Genomic DNA, 26,405 nt, shown 5'->3' with positions numbered 1-26,405 from the left:
TAAAGAACAGCTAGCTGCTGAATCACTATCACTCTCTCTGACTGCTACCCACTTGCTTGAACAGATGGAAGAGGAAGTACTTGGGTTTCATTAGATACTGCCCATGCCAATCAAGCCCTCTATCAGGTTTTTATTCTCTAGAGTGCACACTGCACCCATCCCCCCAGCCACTGCCAAGGCTACGAGCCCCTGGAATAAGCTTTCCAGCTACAAACAAGACACGCAGCACCGAATCCAGATCAACTGTCTCTCCGCATTTATCAGTGCCGAACCTGTGACCCTGAACACTCAGCAACAAACCCGCTCTCTCACAAATGCTGGAAAACAGCCGGGAACCAGGGTGCCCTTCAACACAAAAAAGCAGCCTTACAAACACACACACACACACACACACACACACACACACACACACACACACGAAGTATCTCTCTTTTCTCTCTCTGACTCCAGAGTTCTGAGGCAGAACCCAAACCTGGTGAGGCATCATACAAGAAACATTTTGCTAGTTTGTGTGCAAAGCCTGAACTCGTTCTGACAGGATTTTTTTATTTCATTTTTTTCCCCCTCAGTGGACTGAATATCAAAATTTTAAACTCAGTGTGAAAACAAGCACTGGAACACCCCTTGGAAAAAGAATGAGATGTCTGACCTTGTCAGGATAAGACTCTAGAGCAGAAAAGACTGCTTGTTTGCATGAGCCGATACCGTGTTTCTGATACCAGTTTCAAGGCTCTGAGCAACGGCGGATCTGTACTCTAGTTCCATGTTACTTTGCAAAGTTATGCAAAACATCACCGGTACGATGGTGACTTGCGTAAAGTCAACGTTTCTAATTTTACTCAGCGAGAAACAATCGACAGGCAAAATTTTATTCTATTTGCATATTATATTACATATTTTCATACGGACTACAGATTCTGTTTCGTTCCTGTTTTCTAACAGTGTGCAGAAGATGGCTGCTGCATCACAACTCGGTGCCTCGGATGCTAACTTTGCTCATTTTTTATTTTTATTTTAGAAAAATTACATTCAATGACAAATTGTGAAGGTCCAGTTACATTATATATATATATATATATATATATATATATATATATATATATATATATATATACACAAACACACACACAAACACACACACACAAATAAATATATATACATATAAATAAATATATATTATATATATATATATATATATATATATATATATATTTTAAAAAGGTCAGAATAAGCGACTAAAGTGGTTACATTTTAACACTGATTAATGATTAATTCTAAATAAAAAGACAATAGTGTAGGTGTTATGTTTTATTTCATGTTAGCACATCATGTAACCACTTTTCATTCACTCCATGGAATTGTTTTGAAGAATAAAACACACGCTGCTCTGGTTTTTTTTTTTTTTTTATCGTCACTTCGTCAAATCAACGGCATCCATTCAGTACCATTTCATTTGTAATGATTAAAAACATTTTAAAAAATACATCACCATGGCAACAATATCTCAGAAAAGTGGATCGCGTAATCACTCACCACAGTATCGAGACTATATCGTAAGCGCACGTGATTGGCTGCAAAAGCCGAGGATCTGCTCTGATACCGTGACGAGTCGGTTCTGTTTTTTTTTGTTTTTAAATTAATGTAGTAATAATTATATTGTAACACTGTATATTTAAATAAGCGTTGTGACTAATATTGTCTTTGATATAGGTTTTGTTTGATTGATTTTTTATATTTTTTTTAAATCGCTACCTCAGGTGACAGCCTGTAGTGTGTTCATTCGCATCTGTTTGCATCTCTGTACGAAATTTACTAAACCAATTTACGGAATTGGCGGTAAATGAAACTGGTGGCAATTTTCGCTGCTTAATCTCTCCGTGTATTATATTTTGATATGTCGCCGGAAAATAAAAAAACAGTTGCAGAAACGTGTCAGAATTTACATGCGGGTAAACCCCCCCCCCCCCAATATATTAAGAAACCAATCCCACGACTTATTAATACGCGAGCATGTTTTATTAATTTGTTCCCTCGTTTTAGGTAAATGCAGGCCACATATTATTATTTAAACACATTTACCTAAAACGAAGGAAGGAATGAATAAAACGTGGCCAGGATATATTGGTATGTTATGTGCGGGGCTCCGTTATAATTAAACAGCGCTTTGGGGACCTTTTATTTCTCAATATAACGGGTGTAGCCTTCGGAAAAAGTAGGACAAAGTCAGGAGCACATGGCCGTATGATCAGCCCAGGCCTTTGCGCATCATTCAGACATTTTAAATATTTCCCAGCATGCACCACGGGACTTTAAATGAGCTATCAATCGTTGAGTACACATGCTATGAGGATATGAGGAGCTGTGTATAAAACAGAAAAGAGAGAAAAACGTGGACATGTAGCAAGCAGAAATGCCTGGAATTTGACACAGAATGTCAAAAATATATATTGTGTGTGTGTGTGTGTGTGTGTGTGTGTGTATATATTTGACTGACCTTTTTAGGTTGAGGAGAGCCCAAGGGATGCCTGTGGGTGTTTTGAATGCAGGCAGTAATTTCTCTCCCAGCTCGACGGCTTTCTTCCTGAACACCTGAGAGAAAAGAAAAGACAGGAGAGAGAGTGAGAGAGAGGGAGAGAGAGAGAGAGAGATCTAGTAAAGTTGCAGTCAGGTACACCTTCACACACTGACACTCTGGCACATGGTATATGACTGGCCCTGGTACCCATTTTGCCCTTTCACTCTGATTCAGTTCTTTTCATCTGCTTGATCGCAACAGACAGGCTGAAAGTCACACAGCGACTGCCGGTGTACGTGCGTGCGTGCGTGCATGCATGTGTGTGTGTGTGTGTGTGTGTGTGTGTGTGTGTGTGTGGAGAGACCAGAATCCTGCAGCAGGCAGATAAGAACAGATCAGATAAAAGTTGCCCATGTGTATTAGGTCTCCCAGCTGCTCTTAACCTGCTGTCTGCCTGTCATCTCCTCTCATAGCTCTCCTTCCTTCCAGCCTTCATGTCATCTCCTACAGTGAGGAGGACATCCAGCCAACCTCCACCTGCCAAGAGCCTCTGCGTACAGCGGAGATCTTATCGACAAAAATAATAAAAAATAAAACGAACCCCCCCCCCCCCCCCAAAAAAAACACACATCGTCAGGGTTCTGTTTGCCACAATCGTCCCTAGGTGGTGTGGGGGGAGGGAGGGAGGAGAAGAGAAGAGATAAAAGCTAAATTGAGAGCGTTTGGTGCTGGAAATGCGGAATCGCAAAAAATACAGAGAGCGCTTCCAAATCCCAAAGCGGGCGAAGACGAAAGGCGAAGTAAAAGAGCTGAGTTCACCGAGAGAGAGAGAGAGAGAGAGAGAGAGAGAGAGAGAGAGCATACTGAGACGTTTTGACGGTTCTTCAAATGAACGTTAAGTGCTGATGCTGAAGCGAAAAAGCTGCATCAGAGATTCAAAGCTCTCACTTCGCAGAATTACTCATTCTGTTCATGTTGGAGCTCCGTCCCCGCCCCTCCTCCGAGCGTCCCACCGAGCCAAACTACAAGTGTTTCAAGCAGCCTCCTGTCTCGGTCTCCATCCATCTCTCTTCCTAGATGAAAATGTGCACGCTTGAACTTGGCACCTCGGCAAGGTCGACTGTAAACCCGTCACACTAAATTCTGAGCAGGAATCCACCAGGCTGGCGCTCAGAACCCTCCCGCCGTCTGTCCTGCGCCTCCGGTGTGGGGACGTGCACTGTTAGACATAATCGCGGACACTTCCAGAGGAACCGCGTTCCGAGCGAGATGGACGGACAGCGCCGATTATCACCCAGCCGCGGCGCATGAATATTTGAAGATGAGACGCCGCTCAAGACCATTTTGATCAAATGTATATAATAAAGACTCGAGGCTGCAGAGTACATGAAAACCGCGCTCTATGAAATTATCACAGGAATGCCAACATTGATTAGGAAGCTTATAAAGACTGTCAAAGTGGAAAACTCGACAGGTTTAAGAAGAAGAAAAAAAAAAAAGACCCCAAAAACAATAACTATAACACTGATTGAGAAGATTACGTAGCACACTTCATCCAAATAAGTGAAAACAGAGGTGCATAGTTAAAGCTAGTCAGTGAATTTGGTGTATTTTCTTGAAAGCTACAATTTGTAAAGGCTAAAGTGTATGATCTTCGGTTAAAAATGAAAAAACAAAAAAACAAAAACATTTTTGATCAGGGGAGAAAAATACTCAGAGCTGTCATACACCATACGCCAGCTCAGATACGCTCCAGGGCCCGGTTGCACCAGATGGATGCACACAGTTGTAAGACTCGGCTGGGCGTAAAACGCGGCTTAAGCCCTACGTAGCTTTAATACCTGCTGCACCATCTAGCCATAATGCTACGTCTGAGACTAAATCTTACGCCGAGTCGAAGGTTGGTGTAAAGTGAAGACCGTCGATACGTCGACGGCGCGTCTAATATACAGGCTACGAAGAGGCGTGAAAGAGTAACGAGAGGCCGCACCAATCCTCCGGATATATACGGAGATCGACAGCCTATTGAAAGAGTTCGTTTCGGCACGGCTGAACCGTCGGAATTGATCGACGTGTCAGCTGCGACATGTAACGGATAGGAACGGAGCGCTGTCCGACTTCCTAATCCACCCTCCGCTTCACTGACTGCCGCTGTTATCACCCGTCAGACGTCCTGTTTCTTCTTATTACTTACGGCATTGTTTTGTCGCACATTAAAAGACGCGGATCCTTACCGTAGGGTCCGATCATTTTTCTCGGTTCACAATCCGAGTCATTTAATTTCCGTTTCCTCGGCCCAGGGGTCATTTTTAATCAGTAAATGTACGTTTGTAACCATAGCGACGTGAATGGCGTGCCAACTATCAGTGTCTACGCCGGGCGTAGCCGAGCCTAGTCGTGCTTTTAGATGGTGCAAGAGATGTAAATATTTAATCACAACCCCGGACGTAGCTAAGCCCCGGCGTACGGCTAACACCCAAGATTTTTACGTCCAGCTGCTGCAACCAGGCCCCAGGTCATCGTACCCGAAAGTAGTACAGCCAAAGACTCGTCCCTAAAGTGCGGAGGCTTAATGAGACACAAAGACAGTGTGTAATCAGTATACTAATAATGGCTATACTATTTAAGCAGAAACTTCAGATTAATCTATAGAGAAAATGGGAAAGAAAGAAAAAAAAAAAAATTCATATTTTAGTCTGCATTCAGACTGTTAAATATTAAGCCAAGGCGCAATTGAGAATAATCATATTATTTATGGATATTTAAAAAAAACAAACAAAAACTATAATTTTAGCCTGTATTATGCTGCACTAAGTGTACGTACTCAGCTATTTGTGCTTATAAGGATTGCAATTCTTAGTCCTCAGCATACACTCCCAAAACTTTTCAATATTACATTTGTGTAACGAACGAGGTACAAGTAAACCTCAACATGCTGGTAAATGCTGTGCAGGATTAATCGACAAAGGGGACTTTAATAATAGGTCATACATTTGTCCCTTGAAGAGCCACTAACAACTCCAAGAGAGGAAATTCCTGATATAATCCAGGGGAAGAATTTTTTTTAGTTTTAACCAGAACCCCTCATTTAAGGTTCAGTAAAGCAGTGGTTCTATGACCTCTTTAAGGGCAGTGGAGGCTCAGTGGTTAAAGCTCTGAGTTGCTGATCTGAAAGTCGGGGATTCAAGCCCCAGCACCGCCAAGCTGCCACTTCCGGGCCCTTGAGAAAGGCTCTTAACCCTCTCTGCTCCAGGGGTGCGGTATCATGGCTGACCCTGCGCTCTGACCCCTGGTTTCTAACAAGCTGGAATATGTGGGAGGAAAAAGAATTTCTCTGTGCTGTGATGTGGCAAATAAAAGTCTTCTTCTTCAGAGTGGTGTTCAGGGACGTAAATGGATCGGTGAATTTTGTTTTGCAGCAGTGGTGCAAGTCACAACACAGTATTGTCAAAAATGATTATATTTATTATTTTGAGTAAAAAAAAAAAAAAATTAAAAAAAGTTATTAGCTCATTCGACTGGCCAGTAATTTAATGAGTTCAATCCAAATCTCAATAATTCAAAAAAACAAGTAGCCTGTAAGTAAAATAGCCTTTCTGTTGGTGGAGCTTTTAGGATTAAACAGTTCTGACAAATAGACCAAATATTATCGTTCACTTGTAACTAATTAAGATCATTAAAAATTGTGTTAAAGGGTGCTTTGCAAAATGTATTTGACAGTTAAAAAGCTTTAAACAGTTTAAGAACCCCTCGTTGCATAGAAAATCCAAAATGCTACTTTGACTCTAAATGGTCTCTTCCTGTACATGGGGATTTTTTTGTTTTTCTTTTGAATCTCACCTTATCCCGTCTTCACTGGTGCAAATGTCAAAACATATTGGGAGTCCAGTGAAATTAAAGCCTGCTGTTCTCTGACATTTAATCTGAGTTCTATGGTGACCCATTAACTCGATTTCAATGAAAGGAGATCATTGGATTGTCGGACTGAAAAGAAGCTCACATCAGGAAGGGGCAATTAAATTAAAACAAATAATAATAATAATAATAATAATAATAAAAGCATTTCTAGGTTTTACCCCAGCAGAAACAAGTAGAGAAGGATAATCATGAACCAGTACTGGGAATCTTTAGGGGTTTTAAGTAGAGAGCCGAGTGTATAAATAAGATGAATTACTATTACTATATAATATTATTAACTGCTGGCTGTAGCAGGAAATGGAGAGCCTTTAAACAAGTTATGAACTTCATGGTGCTTGATCAGAGAGATCTGTAGGCCCAACAACGATGCTAGGAGTCCAGAGGGTTTCAAGTGGGGGTCCAGGGAACCCTTGTGATCCATGAAGAGGAGAGAAGAAGTGCATCTTGAAAAATTTTAACTACAGTGGTGGAAACGACGAGCTACAATTATCAAAGCTATTATATTTATTACTGCAATTAGAGTTCTTATAGTATTAATGGATTCTGAACTGAAAGGGGGTCTATACACGTTTATTTTTTTTTAAAAAACAATTAAACAGGTCCTTAGGTCCAAAAAGGTTAAGTTTAAGAATCTAATCTAGATTAATCAAGTTGTCAATCACTGGATGTCAATAAAAAAAAAATTAAAATAAATAAAATGCAAAAACACTCTCGTTTGTCGGAATATTTCATAGGATGGATTTATTTATTTATTTATTTATTTTATTTTTTTCGCATTAACAGTGAACCGTTTTCCGTATCTGTGTCATTTATATTGGTATCAAAATCCTTCCTCGTGTGGTCTCAGATCCCATTCACATATCGGCTTGCGTAAAAGGTATAAAAGACAACCACTAAGACATTCCACACCGAATTTGAGCATTCGTGCTGAAATTTCCTTCAGAAACACCAGAACTATAATACAGGATGTTCTTGCACGCAATCACTAGAACGCAATCTCACATGACACACGGTCACCCCCCCCCAATAAGAAAGCATTACTCTGCACTTCCCACTGGCCTGATGAAAATCCCTAATGAATGGCAATGTTCTAAATGGAAGTGATGCTTCAAAATTTCATCAAACAGAGTGCTGTTTGTGCAGATAACTGTGCAGGCCTGAGTTGGGTCTGAAAGATTAACTGCAGAAAAAGAGAAGCTATTATCAGATCAAACTGAGGTAAACAAGAAAGAGCGTTATGCATAAAGAACCATGTCAGGCTGCATTACTGAATGAAAAATATAGGAATCCGTGGCCTGTTTTAGCTCAGCAATTCACTCAAGAGTGCAGGCGACTCCATCGCGTGGTTTCAAGGGAGATCCCGGCCAAAATAGATGTTCAGAAACAATGAATAAATCAATACAGTGAACGCACTTGGCAAGACCTCGCTGCTTTCTGTAGATAGTGAAGAAAGGTTGTGCTTAAGGAAGGAATAAAACAATTGGCAGCACGTTGTTATAGGAAAATAATCAACAACAACAACGACGACAGGGTGGTGTGACGCGGTCCGACGTGACGGAGAGTTCATGTCGCTGTTACCACCATGAAGGTGATTATTTTCCAATAACTGCAAGTGTTTTATTCCTCTTACACCACAGCATTTTCAGTTTGGAATGTATTAATGGATGACATGTTGTGCTTTTTTTTTTTATCCATTTATAGTTACATTTATTGTTGTTGAGCATCTGATTGTTATCACTTATAACAGTTATAAATCCGTTCCCTCACCAGCCTCGGTTTTTTTCTTCTTTCTCTTGAATAAGACAATAATAATAATAATAATAATAATAATAATAATAATAAAAACCCCTCACTGATGGACACACAACGTGTTGACACTGGAGACTCCTTCCATAAAATGTTAAATCTCCTCATAGATCATACATTTTCCTTTGTTAAAGGACATTTTTCTTTTTTTTTTTTAACCAGTTTATTATTAGCCTTAGCCTTAGATTAGCCTTAGTGTCTTCTAGACATGTCCCTGTGAATGATTTGTTACTATAAAAACCTTAAGGCATTAGAATTAATACGAATTCGAGCTGGCACCGCAGTCCGAGTAGTGCGGTTACAGAGAATTAATAAACACCATTCAAAAACTGAACAGCGCTGTGGTAGAACACAGATCCTGACTTGCGCAGTGAAAAGTTTCCCCACAGTTCCGACACGTCGACCAATCAAGCCTCCTTTATTGAAAGGTAAAGACGAACTATAAAGCTTAACTGCAGGAGACGATTAGGGAAAGCTCTGTTATTACACGCGCTGCACCTGCCTGTCGGTTCCCACCCCCGTCCCAGCAGTAAGCATCATTAGCGATCCTTTAATAGCATCAGAGTTACTCAGAATTTAAAAGGCTGACGCAGTAGATCACGCCCTGGAACTAGCAGCAGACAATTTTGAAAAGGGCACTTAAAAGCAATTACGCTGCTCATTTGCAAGGATTTATTGCAAGTCGACAGAGCTAGACCACCACAGTTTCAACTGCGGAGCCTGTTCTATTTATTTCTCAGGGCATTTACGGAAGACAGGATGAGGCAGAGACCAGAGAGAGAGGGCTGAATGGAGGAGAACAGCAGTCTGGCCACTATACCCCCTTAAAGCCATCTAAATGCTTCGGCATGGGAGGAATACAAGCCTAGATTAATCATGTGATGTACACAATCAGTGCTCATTCAGAAAACGTTTGAAGCAAAGACGGAAGAAAGGATGGCGTGTTCAGACTGGATTCATTCACATAGAAAGCTGCTCTCATTTTTTTTTTTTAAAAAAAACTCCACAGCCCTGCAAGGTCACTTGGGATGTTCAAATCCTTTCTTCAAAGTCTTTCATGAAACCAACAGCTCTAATAGAGAACAGTCTGGGTTCGAGCTGCAGGGATCCACACAATGGCAGGTATTCAGCCAAGTTAAGTGCTTGAAGCACAAAGTAAAAGGAGCTGCTCCAATTCTGTATGGCTTTCTATTTAACCCTGATTTTACAGACCCGGATCTTCACTAGTGGTGTAGTGGAGGTTTTTGGTGACTATACTCTGGTTGTTGGAGACGTAATGGAAGCACTATGATTACATTATAAAATGTTCTTTGGCCAAATGTGTGACAATCTCTGGTTTGAGTGATTGGGTTTCTGATAATATTTTGAATTAACATCTACAAAAATGCTAAATCCTAAAGTTAAAGAAAAGAGAAATGTCTGGTCCAATCAAGAGACTTTCACAGTAATTAATGTCAACTACAACCTCAATCCCAAACCAAACCCAAAACTCCCCCCCCCCTCCCCCGCAAACCCAACCTCAAACCTAACCCTAACTCCAAAGCCCAGACCCAAGCTCAAACCCATAACCTCATACCCAACCCAAACGCCAAACTCAAACCCAACCCTAAACTCTAACCCCAAACTTCAAACGCGACCTCAAACCCAACCCCCCCAACCTCAAACCCAACCCCCCCAACCTCAAACCCAACCCTGAACTCAAACCTCAACCTCAAACCCAACCCTAACTCCAACCTCAAACCCACAGCAAACCTCAAACCCAACCCTGATCTCAAACCACAACCTCAAACCCAACCCTAACTCCAACCTCAAACCCACAGCAAACCTCAAACCCAACCCCCCCAACCTCAAACCCAACCCTGAACTCAAACCTCAACCTCAAACCCAACCCTAACTCCAACCTCAAACCCACAGCAAACCTCAAACCCAACCCTGATCTCAAACCACAACCTCAAACCCAACCCTAACTCCAACCTCAAACCCACAGCAAACCTCAAACCCAACCCCCCAACCTCAAACCCAACCCTGATCTCAAACCTAACCCCCCAACCTCAAACCCAACCCTGACTTCAAACCTAAACTTCAAACCCAACCCTAAATCCAACCTCAAACCCACAGCAAACCTCAAACCCAACCTCCCCAACCTCAAATCCAACCCTGACTTCAAACCTCAACCTCAAACCCAACACCCCAACCTCAAACCCAACCCTGACTTCAAACCTCAACCTCAAATCCAACCCTGACCTCAAACCTCAACCTCAAACCCAAGCCAAATCCTCATCCCAACCCTAAACTCAACCCCATCCCATGTGCAACCCTAACCCCAACCACCAACCCTGAATGAAAACTTCTACATCTTCCTGGGATCCAAGGTCACAAAGACTGAGTTACAACACACTGATAAGTAGTAACACTTTTCTGCTTCTGCAAGAACAATTAAACCCCAAAATCACATGAGAAACAAGTCAATCTGTCTTCCATTTTCTGGTAAATGCAATCTAAATACTATGGAAATAGCCTATCAGACAATCCTAATCTGCTCAAGATGTGGCTGCATTATGGATTTCTCTGGGGTTCTGGGAACAAACAAAGCCACGATTTTGCAAAAACTCTTCAGCATGCATGAGAGTAGAACATGAGAAAAGAAAACATCACTGGGAAATTACACACAGCTGTTGGGAGGGGGAAAAAAGTGCTATGCAGATCTGATTTGAAATGACTTTCCAACAGTGGTTCACACAACATGCGTTAGAAAAAGGGGTTTGTTGATATCAGCTAGCAGAAGTTTCCAGATGTAATACAGGCTATGCCACGAGCAGATGTGTGCTGCACCAATCAGGCAGCAGCTCCAGAGCAGGCCAAGCAGGCAGCGGATCATGGGGAAAGAACAGCTCATTATCCCTCTGCACTTATTTGTTTAAGGGAACTTGAAAATGAAGTTGGCAGAAGTGGACCTGGGACTCGCTAAAGTAAATGCACTTAGTGTATTCCATTTAATTAATTCATTCTGCACTAATAGCAATGTCACTGTTAACAATCTTAACACAAGTCTCATTAAGCACTGCGCTACAATTTCAAAAGATTGGACTTTATACAGTATGTCTGGAATAACTTTGCATCATAATTTTTATACAGTTTATCTTATCAAACTGTATATCAAATTTGGGACTACATTTAAATTTAAATTTTAAAACACTCACTCATATTAAATCGGGAACACTGGGCGTGAAGTGGGAATACACCCCGAATTGGACGCCAGTCCGTTGCAGTTAAGTTAAATCGGGAACACTGGGCGTGAAGTGGGAATACACCCCGAATTGGACGCCAGTCCGTTGCAGTTAAGTTAAATCGGGAACACTGGGCGTGAAGTGGGAATACACCCCGAATTGGACGCCAGTCCGTTGCAGTTAAGTTAAATCGGGAACACTGGGCGTGAAGTGGGAATACACCCCGAATTGGACGCCAGTCCGTTGCAGTTAAGTTAAATCGGGAACACTGGGCGTGAAGTGGGAATACACCCTGAATTGGACGCCAGTCCGTTGCAGTTAAGTTAAATTGGGAACACTGGGCGTGAAGTGGGAATACACCCCGAATTGGACGCCAGTCCGTTGCAGTTAAGTTAAATCGGGAACACTGGGCGTGAAGTGGGAATACACCCTGAATTGGACGCCAGTCCGTTGCAGTTAAGTTAAATTGGGAACACTGGGCGTGAAGTGGGAATACACCCCGAATTGGACGCCAGTCCGTTGCAGTTAAATTAAATCGGGAACACTGGGCGTGAAGTGGGAATACACCCCGAATTGGACGCCAGTCCGTTGCAGTTAAATTAAATTGGGAACACTGGGCGTGAAGTGGGAATACACCCCGAATTGGACGCCAGTCCGTTGCAGTTAAAATAATCAGATGTACAGCATTTTAATTTTAATTTACGCAGCACAAATCCAGTGTCTCATTTTCTAATCCAGATATAATATTAATTCTGAATTGATATTAATTTTATTACACCAACATTCTCAATGCTCCGCAGCTTTCTCAGTCATTTAGGATAATTTATAATGCTGGATATCATTATAGAAACATCTAGTATAACATATGTCTTTTTGTTTTTTTTTTCTGCCTACACATGAAGTTGCAGAGTATGAAGGGGAAAATGAAGGAAGGGTTTAACATGCAAACCAAGCCAGCCATGGATTCTATGTTCTCAACAGTATACTTCCGTTTCAAGTTCAGCCATAGCTTTATCTCCGAGATGGAAATTAGGCGGTTAAAAAACGCTAGCCAGATCTTTTAAGAGATATGAGGACAGAACCCCACACGTATTTTCTGAAACGCTGGCCAATGACTTTCTGACTTTTTGGCCGTGAACTTGATATACTACATGATCATATGCTGGTTTGTTCCCTTTAGTCTGTATTAATGCACTTAAATTGCAAATTAGCTCGCCAAATTGCATTATTACATTATGTTCCTATTCACCTAGTCAGATAGGCAACCAAAGCATGGGAGTGCGCAGCACACTGGAGCTTTTACTTGCCTTGTGGGCTTGCCAATGACCATCATTGTCCACCCTTGATAACTGCATTATTTATTTATGCCATCCGATGAGGTCTACATGTGATGGCCACGTCTCAGCAGTTAAGGCTCTGAGATACTGTAGAGTCAAAACTTTGGTACCGTTGTTGGGTCCTTGAGCAACGCTCGTAACCTTCATCATCTCAGCTCAATTCTAAATCGCTTTGGATGGAAGAGTCTTTCAATTACTGTATGTAAATGTAAAACACCTCACATCTACTACTTTTCCAATCTGACACACATTTCAAATCTAAAGCACTCGAGGCAGGAGCAATAAGGATATATACAATCATTACACGAGTCCTCTGCCCAAGCTGTCAAACATGATTTATAGAAAGATTACAAGATTCGGTTCCACTTATCCAGTCAAATTCAGAATACTGTGTGAAGACACTGTCTAGACACGGACAGACAGAGATACGCAAAGGGTCTGGTATGTCTCTCACATCGCATCATGGTGTGTCAAAGGATATGCCAGCTCACAAACTCCTCATCCAACCCACCATCACGCCCTCCCTCCCTCCCTTCCAGCCCTCTTCTTGTCTCTGAGTGAGGAGTCTAATGGAGACAGATCTTGGTGCAGGGACACAAAGGACATTAATTATCTTGTCACAGTAGACACCACACAGCAACAGTGCTGAAACACAAATTCTCCCCAACAGCAGGTTTAACACCAAGAGCTTTAGTGGACATGAGCTAAAGAGTCACACTATTGCACTTGATATAGTGCAAATTTGTACCACTCTTCACACAGTGGGCCTAAACAGAGCCTTTACCAATACTCAGAGCAATTCTCATTGATACTAACAAACCGGTATTGGTTGTTTTCAAGCTTATCGGTTGAAATATTTTGGTCAATACTGACAAATAGCACTAAAATATAATTCAAATTTATTACAAACCCAGGCAAGCAATAACACACTAAATACGGTCGATGCGGATTCTATACTATGATGCTTATGGAAACTGGAATCAAATGCATTGTGGATGTTCTACAACAGAGCAGTTGGGTGAGCAAAAGTATTGGAATGGATAGTCTTAAAGTAAATAACACCGTACATCTTTTCCTTGCAATAACTGCATCAAGCCGGTGACTCAATCAGTGCGTTTACACGGACAACAATAATCCACTCTTCACCCGATGAAGACCATACTCTAATTAAGTAACTACCATGTAAACAGCAATTTTTACTTACCTTAATCTAATTAAGGTCATACTCTAAGTAAGCAATAATCTAATTAAGACAGGTGGAGTACTCGTGTTTTAGTCGCATTATGGATGTGTATTACAGACATGTACACACCTTAATCACATTATGAATGTCGTGTGAGAGTGTTCACCGCATTTTGCGACAGGACACGGTCACACACGGCAGTTTTACGTTTTACGGCGAACAAGAGAGTTCGGCTGCGTCCCAAACCGCATACTTGCCCACTGTAGGCCTGTAGTGGGGAAAAATACATGTATCTCGGCTACTATATAGATGGTAAGTACGCGGTTTGGGACGCAGCCCACCGCTTCAAGCAGTCGTCTATTCGCACGTACAGCACGATAAATAATTAACCGCACTTAAAGCGTTCGTAAAAAAAAATGAAATAAAAACACCCAGAACTGTATACGGTCCCATAATGAAGACCAACTGTATGTCGATACGTGAAATTCTGGAGGGACGTCGGACGGCGTGGCGCGGCGACGTAATGACGTGTGCTGTTAATCTAATTATGTTCTATAACATGTAAAACGTGTACATGACTGGAGTATTCTAAAAGCGACTCACGTAAACACCTTAATCACATAATTATCTTACTCAGAGTAAGGTCAATAATTAGATTACTGCTGTCCATGTAAACGTGGTCATTGACATCACCAAACTGTTGTATTCTTCTTTTATAATGCGATTCAAGGTTTCTACTGTATCTTCTTTCAGTTATTTATTTATTTTATTTTTTTTGGGGGGGGTGGGGTTTTAAGTACTACGTTGTTTAAACACATCTAGACGTAAATATCCGGAAATGAAAACTGAAATTCTGATCTGTCGTCTCATTCATCTTCTGACATTAAACCCAAGTGTCTTCAGTGTATAACAAAAAGAAAAGAATTGGCATTGCTGTTCCAATACTTTCAGGGGGGACTGTATTTGAATGCGTCTGAAGCGGTAGCTCAGTAGCTAAAATGTTGGCCTACTGGTTGGAAGGTTATGAGTTCAAATCCCAGCACCGCCAAGCTGCCAGTGTTGGGCCCTTAAACCTCAACTGCTCAGCTGTATAAATGGTTTGTATAAATGAGGTAAATGCGAGTTGCTCTGAATAAGGATGTCTACCAAATGTCATAAATGTAAAATGTGAATATGTAAATATTAGAGAAATTTGAATAGCGTCCACTATTCTATTATACGACTGTGAACATACGTAAAATAGTTATATTCCAGACAGATTCTCTATTCGTACTACAAGGTGAGGTGCGAACATTTCCTTGTACATTTCATACAGTGACAGTAAAGTTATTCCATTCAATTATTCAAACAGCGCTAACAGACAGACATGGTTCCTACAGAGTTCCACTTTTCTACAGCTCAGCTATAATCAGTGCCTAGACTCCCTACACTTATCAGCACAACTGCCTCAGAGATCATTAAAGCTAAAGCTCACTGAGCTTCTCCAATATCCCTTTTTATGAGTAGACACGACCTCGCTCTGCTCACCTGCCCACAGGCTTTCAGCCATGATTAGTGTGGACATTTTCTTTGCAGGAATCCACACGAGCTGATGCGGCAAAACGACCAAACTGAACCGCTATGAAAATGAGATAACCTCATTTATATGGAAATGATCCCACGGCTACCTGTCACCGTATCGCGGTTGGCTCTCAAAGTGCTGTTCACAACCTTTGTTCAACCGCAAACACCGTGGGGCCTTTTGGAAAAGGGTTCCGTTTGGACTCGCGTACCGTTACAGCTTACTCTGCCGCTGATGGTGATCTGGGAGTTATGCAAAATTTGACAAACATCCAGAGTGACCTTTCAAAAGAAGGATCCGAGCAGGAGCGTGTCGGCGGCCACGCTCGGCTCTGAAAGTGCACGGAGAAATGAAGGAAGCTGTCAAGGACGAGCCCTCAGCCTTCAGATCTTCTCGGCGTCAGTGCTTTGATTGGAACAAAGCCGGCTCTTTGGAGTAACCTCTGCAAATCCTAAAAGCCCAGGAGCATGTGGACTGAAGCACAGTCGCTCTTTGCAGACAGAAAGATAATGCTAACTGATGAAACAGGAAGGCAAGGCTTTCTATACGTGCGGGTCAATAGTCAAGAGCGATGTCTAAATATTAACCAATGCCCTGTAGGCATTGTCATATTTGAATAGGCCGACTCTCATGCATTTGCTCTGTAAAGCTGATTATGCATACATGTGTGTGGATCTTTGTGTGTACCAGGGATTTGTACAGCTCCAGAAATGCACGTTCAAACATCTGAGATGTGCCTGAAAGTCACCTCACCATCCACGGGCAACATTTACATAAGATATGTAGAAAAAACAAGTCAACATGTGACCAGCATTATAGTCATAGTTTCTGCACTCTACTGTATTATGCTGTTTAGTCTCTAGTCTAGTTTTGTTCTCTAGTCATTTATTCAGCTTTCAAACCCTGAAATCAAACGTTTTAAGGCTTTGTTGTTCAAATATAACAGGCTAATGACAGATTCTTGCTAGACTTCAGAGCTTCATTTCTAATACCATCCAGCACTGGACCAACACAGTTTATTAACTTCCTGTGACTTTCAGAGAATCTTGCCGTCCATGGCTCTATATTATAGAGTCCAGCTCATCCGCAACAACCCAACGGCAAAGTTTAACCCTAACGCCAAAAGCAATTTCCTCTCTGTCAAAGTACCCTGTGCCATGGAGCGCAGTTAAGTGACAGTGTGTCACAGAGTTCATCTTGTCTTAATGGAATTAAGCATAGATGAAGCACACTCAGCAGTATGGGGATACGGGGATTAAAGTGGGTGTGTAAAGTCTGGGCTGCGGGTTATGACCTCCAAATGCACTGCATCAGAAAAACAGCGGTCTTATTCTATAACCAGCGATGGATGTTTAGGCAAACTTTATTGTTTTACTAGTTTAAATGAAACGATTGAATTAGCCTGAACGAGTAGCGAATGGCACGGCTCGGTGATCTCGACGGGGATGCCTCCGCTGCCAACCGGTCTATTTCATCTTGTTACTAATTCCTATACCTGAAATAACGTTAACATTGACCTCAAACAGGAATGAAGCTACTCAATTTGACCTTGCTTTGACCTTGAGCCTGTTTATTTCCATATAAATCCTACAAACATTCAAGCAACCGTTCTCGAGACGGACGCACCAGATTCTACTCCAGCACCATCCGAAAGAAACTCCACCGCCTTACTAATTAGTCCTGTCCTGCAGCAGCCACATGTACGTACATATTAAAGGCTTTACTACAGCTGGCTGAATCAGAGAGTGAGACAAAGAAATATTTCGCAACTAACTTCTTAAAGTAGCACTATGTAACTTTTAAGGATTTAGGTATTTGCTGATTTCTCTAGTAGAAACATGTCATTAACTTGCAAAAGATTCGCACTGTATTGCTCAACCTGATGGCTGCAAGTCGATACACATTCAGGGAGCCTGCAAGGAATTATAGGGGAATTATATACTGCTACTTATTGTAGCCTCCATATGAACTAAATGAAATTGTATGCATGGCTTGTGAAAGATTTAGGCTGAGAATTATACGACAATAAATATCTATAATAATAATAATAATCTATATAACATATCGGTATAACTGTATATCTGCAGAAAAGAAATTCATTACAAAAATAATTCGCATCCTCTAGAAGCTGCATACTGTATATTCCAAATATTTGCATGGTTCTCCTGGCAACAGGGCACATTTTTTAGGTTTATAATTATAATCAGAAATTAATTAATCATCATAATAAGAAGTAATTTTATCTTTATAGTGCTTATCACACACTCACACTCACACACACGCCGAAAAGCTGGAACGGTGCTCAAATCCACATGAGTCATGGTCCTTTTTTTTCCTTCTACGGACTCAAAAACGACACATTTCATTTTCAACAACAAAAAAAAAAAAAAGAGTAAATTTAAAGAATTAAGCTTCCGGGAACACTTGTGTGATTCATTCCAGTGGCGCTGCGGTTGCGACAGAACGACACTGCAATATGGCAGCCACAAATGAAGGTCATCCAGCAGCACTCTGGAGCTGAAAGGCATTTGTGGTCCATCATCATTATCCGTTCCTCTCGGCCGGCTCCAAAAACCAGCACACGGCACGACGCCATCACGACATGGCCGACAGACTTGCTCCACACGATTTCCTTACCTTTTCCGAACCTTGCCTTGGTGTCTACCTGCTAAGATGAAGATGCTGTGTAGCGAGCCGGTTTAACAAACCGCGGTCTGCCTAAAAACGTCTAAAACCTCACTAACGTCTGAGAGAAACGAATACAAGTCTAAACGATTCACTTTCGAATTAGATGTCAAAATGTCTGCACCATCACATCATCATCAAAACAGAGAAGAAGAGCCCTCACACAACTGACCTAATAAAAGGATGTCAATACCAAGAAATTTAGCCAAAAGAACATGAACTGGTCCATAAGCTGCGATTGCAATGGTAGGTAGCTCCGTAGTTAAGACGTTGGACTGCCCTCAACTGCTCAGTTGTATAAATGAGATAAATGTAACTCGCTCTGAATAAGGACATCTTCAAAATGCCGTACGTGTAAACGATGGCTTGTATTTTATCCTCAAAAAGATGCTCTGAAATCTTCCATTCTGGCCATTATGTAGAAGTCCTTCTAACGTCAACAATGAGGTCTTTTAACCATCTATTTGCTCACTTTTTATTACATTTAGGTTAATATAACATAGCATTCCCAATTTGTTCTATCCCAAATGAAACACAGACACTGCTCCAAAACATGACTAGTACCCGTAAATGGTGATTTGGTTTGCAACCAAATGAGAAAGGTAAACAAATTGGTCTCGTCTGGAACCAAATGAGAAACACGAGTCGCCGCTGCGTCATGAAAAGCACTCCTATCTCCAGTTTTTGTTCTATAGTTCTCCACCTAGAAAGTGGTAAGTGTACCCGATAAACACTAAACCCGGCTTATATTTGCAGCTTTTCAGCTCAGCTGGCAGGTCAGAGGTTAGTGTGGCTCGTGAAGCTTTGCTGTCATTCCCTATTCGTCATCATCCCGCGGGCCCCGAAGCCAGGTTCATGATCGTGGATTTACCCATGCTAATTCTGCCCTTATCAGCGTGAGGACTCGGAGGTCAGCTGACGTGATGGACAAGCCCCTTGTGAAAACGGTGAATAAAAGATGGCCGCGATTCATTAAATGATAACCGGACTGCAGACAGAGCGCTGGTGTTTTAATAACCCCTCCGAGGAAGCGACTTCATTTGTCACTGTAATGGCTTATTTCTTTTCAATACAGCAATGCACATTATTCATAATGCTCCTGATAGGTATCTGTAGAATAGGGTCATTTTTCTTCCGTTTGTATCAGTCAATATGTTTTTCCTTTAATTACTAGGTAATGTGAGGTCATTAATATGGCAAAAAGCACCTGCTCCTGCCCCTGAAGCCGGCTTTCGCTCAGCACAGATCGGACCCACTGAGATGAATGACTTCTGCTGATCACATCTACAGTCTGGGTGTAGCCGTTTCCCCCTGTGTCATCGCTGTAAAGCTCTCAGCTTGGTTCAGAAGGTAAATTAATCTCCCAAGCAGCGCACCAGAAATAAGTTCACCCTATCTTCAGGGGATCTTGAGTTCAAATCCTGATGATGCAACATCTATACGTAGTCAAGTGTTCAGCAGATCAAAACTGGTCCTGCTGTCTGGATGGGAAGCAGAACTTTCCTCTCCCCTGTTAATCAGAGCACTATTAACAACCACAGGCATCTATTTGCTCATGTATATTGGTACTGTCCTCCAAGCGTGTTGAGCTTTTGGCACTGAATTAACAGTAGCTTGATGGCACTTTAGAGCTGAAGTTGGTGGGAAATGTGTATGACTAAATTTTCAGAGAATATAAGGTTTAAATAAATAAATAAAAAGGACAACTGAAAGACCAAACAAACCAGCAAACCGAACCAACGAAAAAAAAACAAACCGGCAAACGACTAATCAAATAAACCAATAAACCAACCAAAAAACAATAACAAACCAACAAATGAACCAACAAACAAATGTAGCCACTAAAACAAAGCAATTAATGAATAAACCCACCAATGAAAATAAAACCAAATCAACAAATGAGCCAACAAACCAGCCAAAGAATTATCCAACAAACATACCAATGAACCAATAAACAAACAAAAACAGCCCACCCACAAAACAAACCAATGAACCAATAAACAAATGTATCCACTAAAACAAACCAATTAATGAACAAACCAACAAAAGAAAACTAAACCAAACCAACAAATGAGCCAACAAACCAACCAAAGAATTATCCAACAAACAAACCAACAAACAAACCAATGAACCAATAAACAAACAAAAACAGTCCACCCACAAACAAACCAACAAACCAACCAAAGAATCCTACAACAATCCAACAAACAAATCACTGAACAAACAAACAACCAACAAACTAACAGACCAAGAAAAGAACAAATGCATAAACGTTGTTTTAATTTTATTTGGCTTTGAAAATGATAAAAATCTGAAGTCATATCTTAAACCCATAAATTTTTTTACATTGCTTCACAAGTAGTGTAGGCTGGATCAGCTATCGGCTTCCGTCCTGAACTTTAAGCCATGGCACTACAGGTTTTAGTACCTGTTACTTGCCTTTTACATTTACAACACTTGGCAGACGTCCTTATCCCAGAGCAACTTGACTATAAAGAAGAAATGCTTTATAGTTCTCACAATAAACATAATACACATACTGTGGGTCAGCGAGTAAGACTACTATCAAGCAAAATCTGTTATTGTTACGGGTTGACATGCTACCCAAACACGGCATGACGTACCCTAACAAAACTAACCTTTCAGCCGCCACTCCTGAACAGCCTCTTCTTCAGATTGGTGAAAAGATGACGATGTTATCCCTACGCAATTATGAAATTTCACACATATAACTGTCATAATAATCTAACTGTTTATCGGTCAACTTTAGGCCACTTTTATAATACAATCTTAACATTAGTGTAACAATACACACAGAAATACACTAAATTCTAGAAAGACATTACAAAAAAACTCTAATATATAAAACCAATTACTGAAATAAATAAGAATACTGGAGAGAAAGAGTGTATTAGAATATTACAGCAATAATAATAATAATAATAATAATAATAATAGCAAATGTACTACATTCTGTTCTCTACAGTGAGTTTGAGCAAAAGTGGCTAAGTTCTAATAAAAAGTACTCTACTAAATATTACTGTTTAATTAGAAAACATTGTCACACTTGGTTCATAAAGAATTGGAATATATGACAGCGTAGTAATTTGGTATCATGAAGTTAATATAGCGGAGGATAAATATACTGATTAATGACTATATTTGTTTATGTGGATTTTTTTTTTTAACAGCCCATTAGTTGACTACGTATTGTAATTGCGTTAAGTCTAGTTTTTCAGAAAAGTTGGCACTTTGTTTTCCAACATGGCGCCCAAACAAATAAAGACACCAGGTGTAATGCTGTTTAAGGAGTGGGGACCTTGTGAGTGTTTTGCAGACAGGTTCCATGCAAAACAGGCTAGGGTAGTTGGGGGGGGGGTGCGGCTCATCAGCATTTTGACACGGCTCTTGTTCTCAAGCGGTTCACAGATTTCAATTTGAGGCTCTTCTGTGAATGAGACACGTCTGAATTTTGAATTTTGGCTCGACAGCTACGGGAGTGGGGTTTTTATGTACATAGCAACATTGGGGAATAAAAAAATAAATCAAAAATGTCCTTGGGTGTTAAACCATAAGAACAAATTGAATGTATAGCAATATAAGATGAATAAGATGTCAGAACAATAATACCAGTGATAATAAGCAATGGTGGGTAATGTAATCAGGAATTTCCCAATAAATGACTAACTGAAGGGAAACAGGGACGCAAGAGGACGAAGTCCACATGGGAAACAGAAACAAGCTGTTTTTACTTTGACAGCTCTGCCTCTGTAAGCAAATTTACAAGAATTTCACATCAACCGTGGGGGGTGGGGGGGGGGGGGAGAAAGTAAAAGACAAAGAGAGAAAAAAAGACAAGTCTAGAGAGAAAATCCCTCAGGAGATTTGAGCTCCTTCTCGTGTTTCTCTTCTGCACTGTAAATTTCCCTAGTCCTTCCCTCCTGACTTAGGCCTCTGGTGGTAATTGTGTAGTTCATGAAGAGGAAATGAACCTCGTTCCCGCGTGTTTCAAACATCCACCATCGAGCAAACGTGAATCTGCGTTTTCTCAATTCGTGCCACTTGAAAGCAGACTTGTGTGCATTTAGAAGGGTGGTGAAGTGATTAAAGTGGCATTTGACTTAAGCATAAAGACATGAGGAACCTGCAGGGATGGCAGGGGTACAAAACACACACACATACACACACGCACACACACACATAGTGATATTTTGGTTATTGGGTTGATCTTGCATCAGCATCCGTTAGCCAAATTCGTTCGCTGTCTGTTCATTTTGTTTGTCTCTAGTGTGTATCCTAGAGGAGTTCCAGTCATGATTTTTCTGTTGTGAATGACATAATTGGGTCTGAATTGACAGATATGCTGCACAACACAAACGAAACTAGAGGTGAAAGATGGCTACAGATACAACAAAGTGGATCAAATAAACTGTCATTTTTATGCATTTTCCCATGAATTGCAGATTCCAAATTTTATATATATGTATACAAAGTTTTCTATTTTCCTCATATTGCTTTCGGAATGAGGGATGGATGGATGGGTGGACGAATGGGTGGATGTATGGATGTGTGTGTCTATGTGTGGGTGTGTGTATGTGTGGGTGTGTGTATGGGTGTATGTATGGGTGTGTGTGTGTATGTATGTATGGGTCTGTGTATGTATGTATGTATGGGTGTATGTATGTATGTATGGGTGTATGTATGTATGTATGTATGTATGTATGGGTGTATGTATGTATGTATGTATGTATGTATGTATGTATGTATGTATGTATGGGTGTATGTATGGGTGGGTGTATGTATGTATGTATGTATGTATGTATGGGTGGGTGTATGTATGGGTGGGTGTATGTATGGGTGTGTGTATGTATGGGTGTATGTATGGGTGTGTGTATGTATGGGTGGGTGTATGTATGGGTGTGTGTATGTATGGGTGTATGTATGGGTGGGTGTATGTATGGGTGTATGTATGGGTGGGTGTATGTATGGGTGGGTGTATGTATGGGTGTATGTATGGGTGGGTGTATGTATTGGTGTATGTATGTATGGGTGTATGTATGTATGTATGTATGTATGGGTGTATGTATGTATGTATGTATGTATGTATGGGTGTATGTATGTATGTATGTATGTATGTATGTATGTATGTATGTATGGGTGTATGTATGGGTGGGTGTATGTATGTATGTATGTATGTATGTATGGGTGGGTGTATGTATGGGTGTGTGTATGTATGGGTGTGTGTATGTATGGGTGTGTGTATGTATGGGTGTGTGTATGGGTGTGTGTATGTATGGGTGTATGTATGGGTGGGTGTATGTATGGGTGTATGTATGGGTGGGTGTATGTATGGGTGGGTGTATGTATGGGTGTATGTATGGGTGGGTGTATGTATTGGTGTATGTATGTATGGGTGTGTGTATGTATGTATGGGTGTATGTATGTATGTATGTATGGGTGTGTGTATGTATGTATGGGTGTATGTATGTATGTATGTATGGGTGTGTGTATGTATGGGTGTGTGTATGGGTCTGTGTATGTATGTATGGGTGTATGTATGTATGTATGGGTGTATGTATGTATGTATGTATGGGTGTATGTATGTATGGGTGTGTGTATGTATGGTGTATGTATGGGTGTATGTATGGATGTGTGTATGTATGGGTCTGTGTATGTATGTATGGGTGTATGTATGTATGTATGTATGTATGGGTGTATGTATGTATGGGTGTGTGTATGTATGGTGTATGTATGGGTGTATGTATGGATGTGTGTATGTATGGGTGTATGTATGGGTGTATGTATGTATGTATGTATGTATGGGTGTATGTATGTATGGGTGTGTGTATGTATGGTGTATGTATGGGTGTATGTATGGGTGTATGTATTTATGGGTGTGTATGTATGGTGTATGTATGGGTGTATGTATGGGTGTATGTATGGGTCTGTGTATGTATGGGTGTATGTATGGATGCATTGTATGTAAGGTTGTATATATAGGTGGGTGGATGTATGGGTGTATATATGTATGTATGGATGGATGGTTGCATGTTTGTATTGTATGGATGGGTGTATGTATGTATGGATGGATGGTTGTATTGTATGGATGGGTGTATGTAAGGGTGTATGTATTTTTTTGTTTGTTCTAGAGCTGCAGGACTCAAATTTTTTGACAAACACCACAGGAACGCAGAACTCTTACATAGTTGACTTGCTCCGACACTAAACAATAAACACACAACGTGACGTCGGACCGAAGTTAACGCGCCCAAAAGAAGAAAATGGCTCCTCGTTCGACTGCCGCAGTGGTGCTAAAAGGACAGTTCCCTTTCAGCACCCCTAGTGTTGTGGACGGTGTCAGAGCGTGGCGGTCCAAATCACACACTGTTGGTGATCGCTGATCGGTGCCGGCGGCTCTCTACCATCCAGGAGGCAGCGGCAGAGTATAAAAGAGCCCTCTGAGAGCGTCAAGGTGAGCGATCTCCTTACGGTAAAACGGCTTATGTTAAATCCGTGCACTTGACTCATGAACATTTAAGTCATTTGACTCGCAAGGACTTAACGTGTCTGCCTCACAGACATTAGCCTCATTTGACTCACACAAGCAGGAAAAATGCTAGTGAATTGTCCGTCCTCATTTTTACACAGCAGGATTTAAAAAAGAGCCCTATATCAAAATCTAAATATTATGAACTGATGTCATTTAAGGAAACCCAGCATCAAACCAGGATTTTTCCTCTTAACATTTAACTCATTTGACTCACAACCACTGAAGTCATTAATGGCTCACAAGCATTTAAGTCACTCGCAGACATTAGTCTAGTTTGACTCAGACATTTGACTCATTTGAATCACAGACATTTGACTCACTGGCACACACGAGCAGTAAAAACGCTAGTGTTTTGTCCGTCCTCGTTTGTACACAGTGTGAACTAAAGCAGATCCCTGCACAAAAATAGAAACTTATGATCCAACGTCATTTACCGAAGTCCTGTGGGAAAACCGGGATCAGCACCAAGTTCAAGCTTTGAGGGACCTTAGTGTGGCATAGGTAAGGTTTCTGGATTCTCTGTAACATTAAACGTTGGTTGTTCCCCTCCACCCAGTCTCATTAAACTCATGAGGAGAAAAAGAAAGGCAGTTCCAGAACATTAAATGTAAACTCTAAACGGATAAAAAGCACGATTCCAGTGGACCCTCTGGAAGGGGCAGTGTAGGCGTGGCGGCATTTCTAATTTGCATATGAAGAGAATCTGGATTTCTCCTTGTATTAGGGTAAAAAAAAATACTGTGGAACCAAACAGACTACAAGCAAAAGACAGTAACAGAACTAGGACTTGGAATCAGTCTAGACACATAATGAATCAGATAATGAATGAGACAGATAATGAATCTACCTGATTAGCTGCAAACAGTGAACAAACAGGATGTGTGCGCACACAGTCCATAGGGAAGGAGAAAAAAAATGACCCTGGTCAGTTCTGTTTTCTGACCGCTCTACTTCTGAGTGTCAAGGGAAAGAGAAAAAAAGTGTGTGTGTGTGTCTGATGAGTGCCAGATCTTCCAAGTTTCTCCCTCATGAATGCAATCTGAGCCACTACTGATTTATTTTGTAGCAAAACAGCCATGTTTATCAGATGTGATGAGCGCTTTTGTGATTGCTGCAGACAGAAATGCTTGATTGTCGAGTTTTTTGTGCGGAAAACTACTTGAATCGGCACGAAATTGTTCCGCACGGTCTTTCGCGGTGATGTCTGTCGGTAAATGAGACCTTATAGCGGTCCTCATTTTCGACACACATGAATCCGAGACCGAACGCGCGTCGTGATGACGTTACACGACGCGTCTTGTCCCGAATCTGCGGAAAATCTGCGGTAACGTTAAAAAACTGCAAGCTCCTCCGAATATCGTGGCGCTTCCATGATTTCGCGTTCATTTCTGTGATCGCAAAATCGCTAAATCCTGGAAGGACTGTATAGTCCAGTATAAACAGCGGGATGTCAATCTGACAGATTAACCTCTTCCCAAAACGTCATATTTAACCCTCGCAGAATTCCCTTTATCCATGAGAAGAGTCTTATCTCTCGCAATATGCAGTTGTTAACAATGCACACAGTTTACTCTGCATGTCAGATAACTGGAAATATGAGAGCGCGTTCCTGTTTACAGTAAA

At 41.1% G+C, this 26,405-nt stretch overlaps 1 protein-coding gene across 1 annotated transcript in view; it reads right to left on the bottom strand.

Annotated features, from left to right (window-relative positions):
• Positions 1-26,405, bottom strand: part of man1a1 (mannosidase, alpha, class 1A, member 1) — a 108,952-nt gene that overhangs the window by 28,640 nt on the left and 53,907 nt on the right. The window contains exon 5 of the mRNA XM_053613792.1: positions 2,495-2,589. Coding sequence (XP_053469767.1) covers positions 2,495-2,589 — 95 coding nt within the window. The remainder of the gene's footprint in view (positions 1-2,494; positions 2,590-26,405) is intronic.

Source organism: Ictalurus furcatus, chromosome 25 (genome assembly GCF_023375685.1).
Source record: "Ictalurus furcatus strain D&B chromosome 25, Billie_1.0, whole genome shotgun sequence".
Classification (NCBI taxonomy): domain Eukaryota; kingdom Metazoa; phylum Chordata; class Actinopteri; order Siluriformes; family Ictaluridae; genus Ictalurus; species Ictalurus furcatus.
This window is presented reverse-complemented; position numbering and strand designations above follow the sequence as displayed.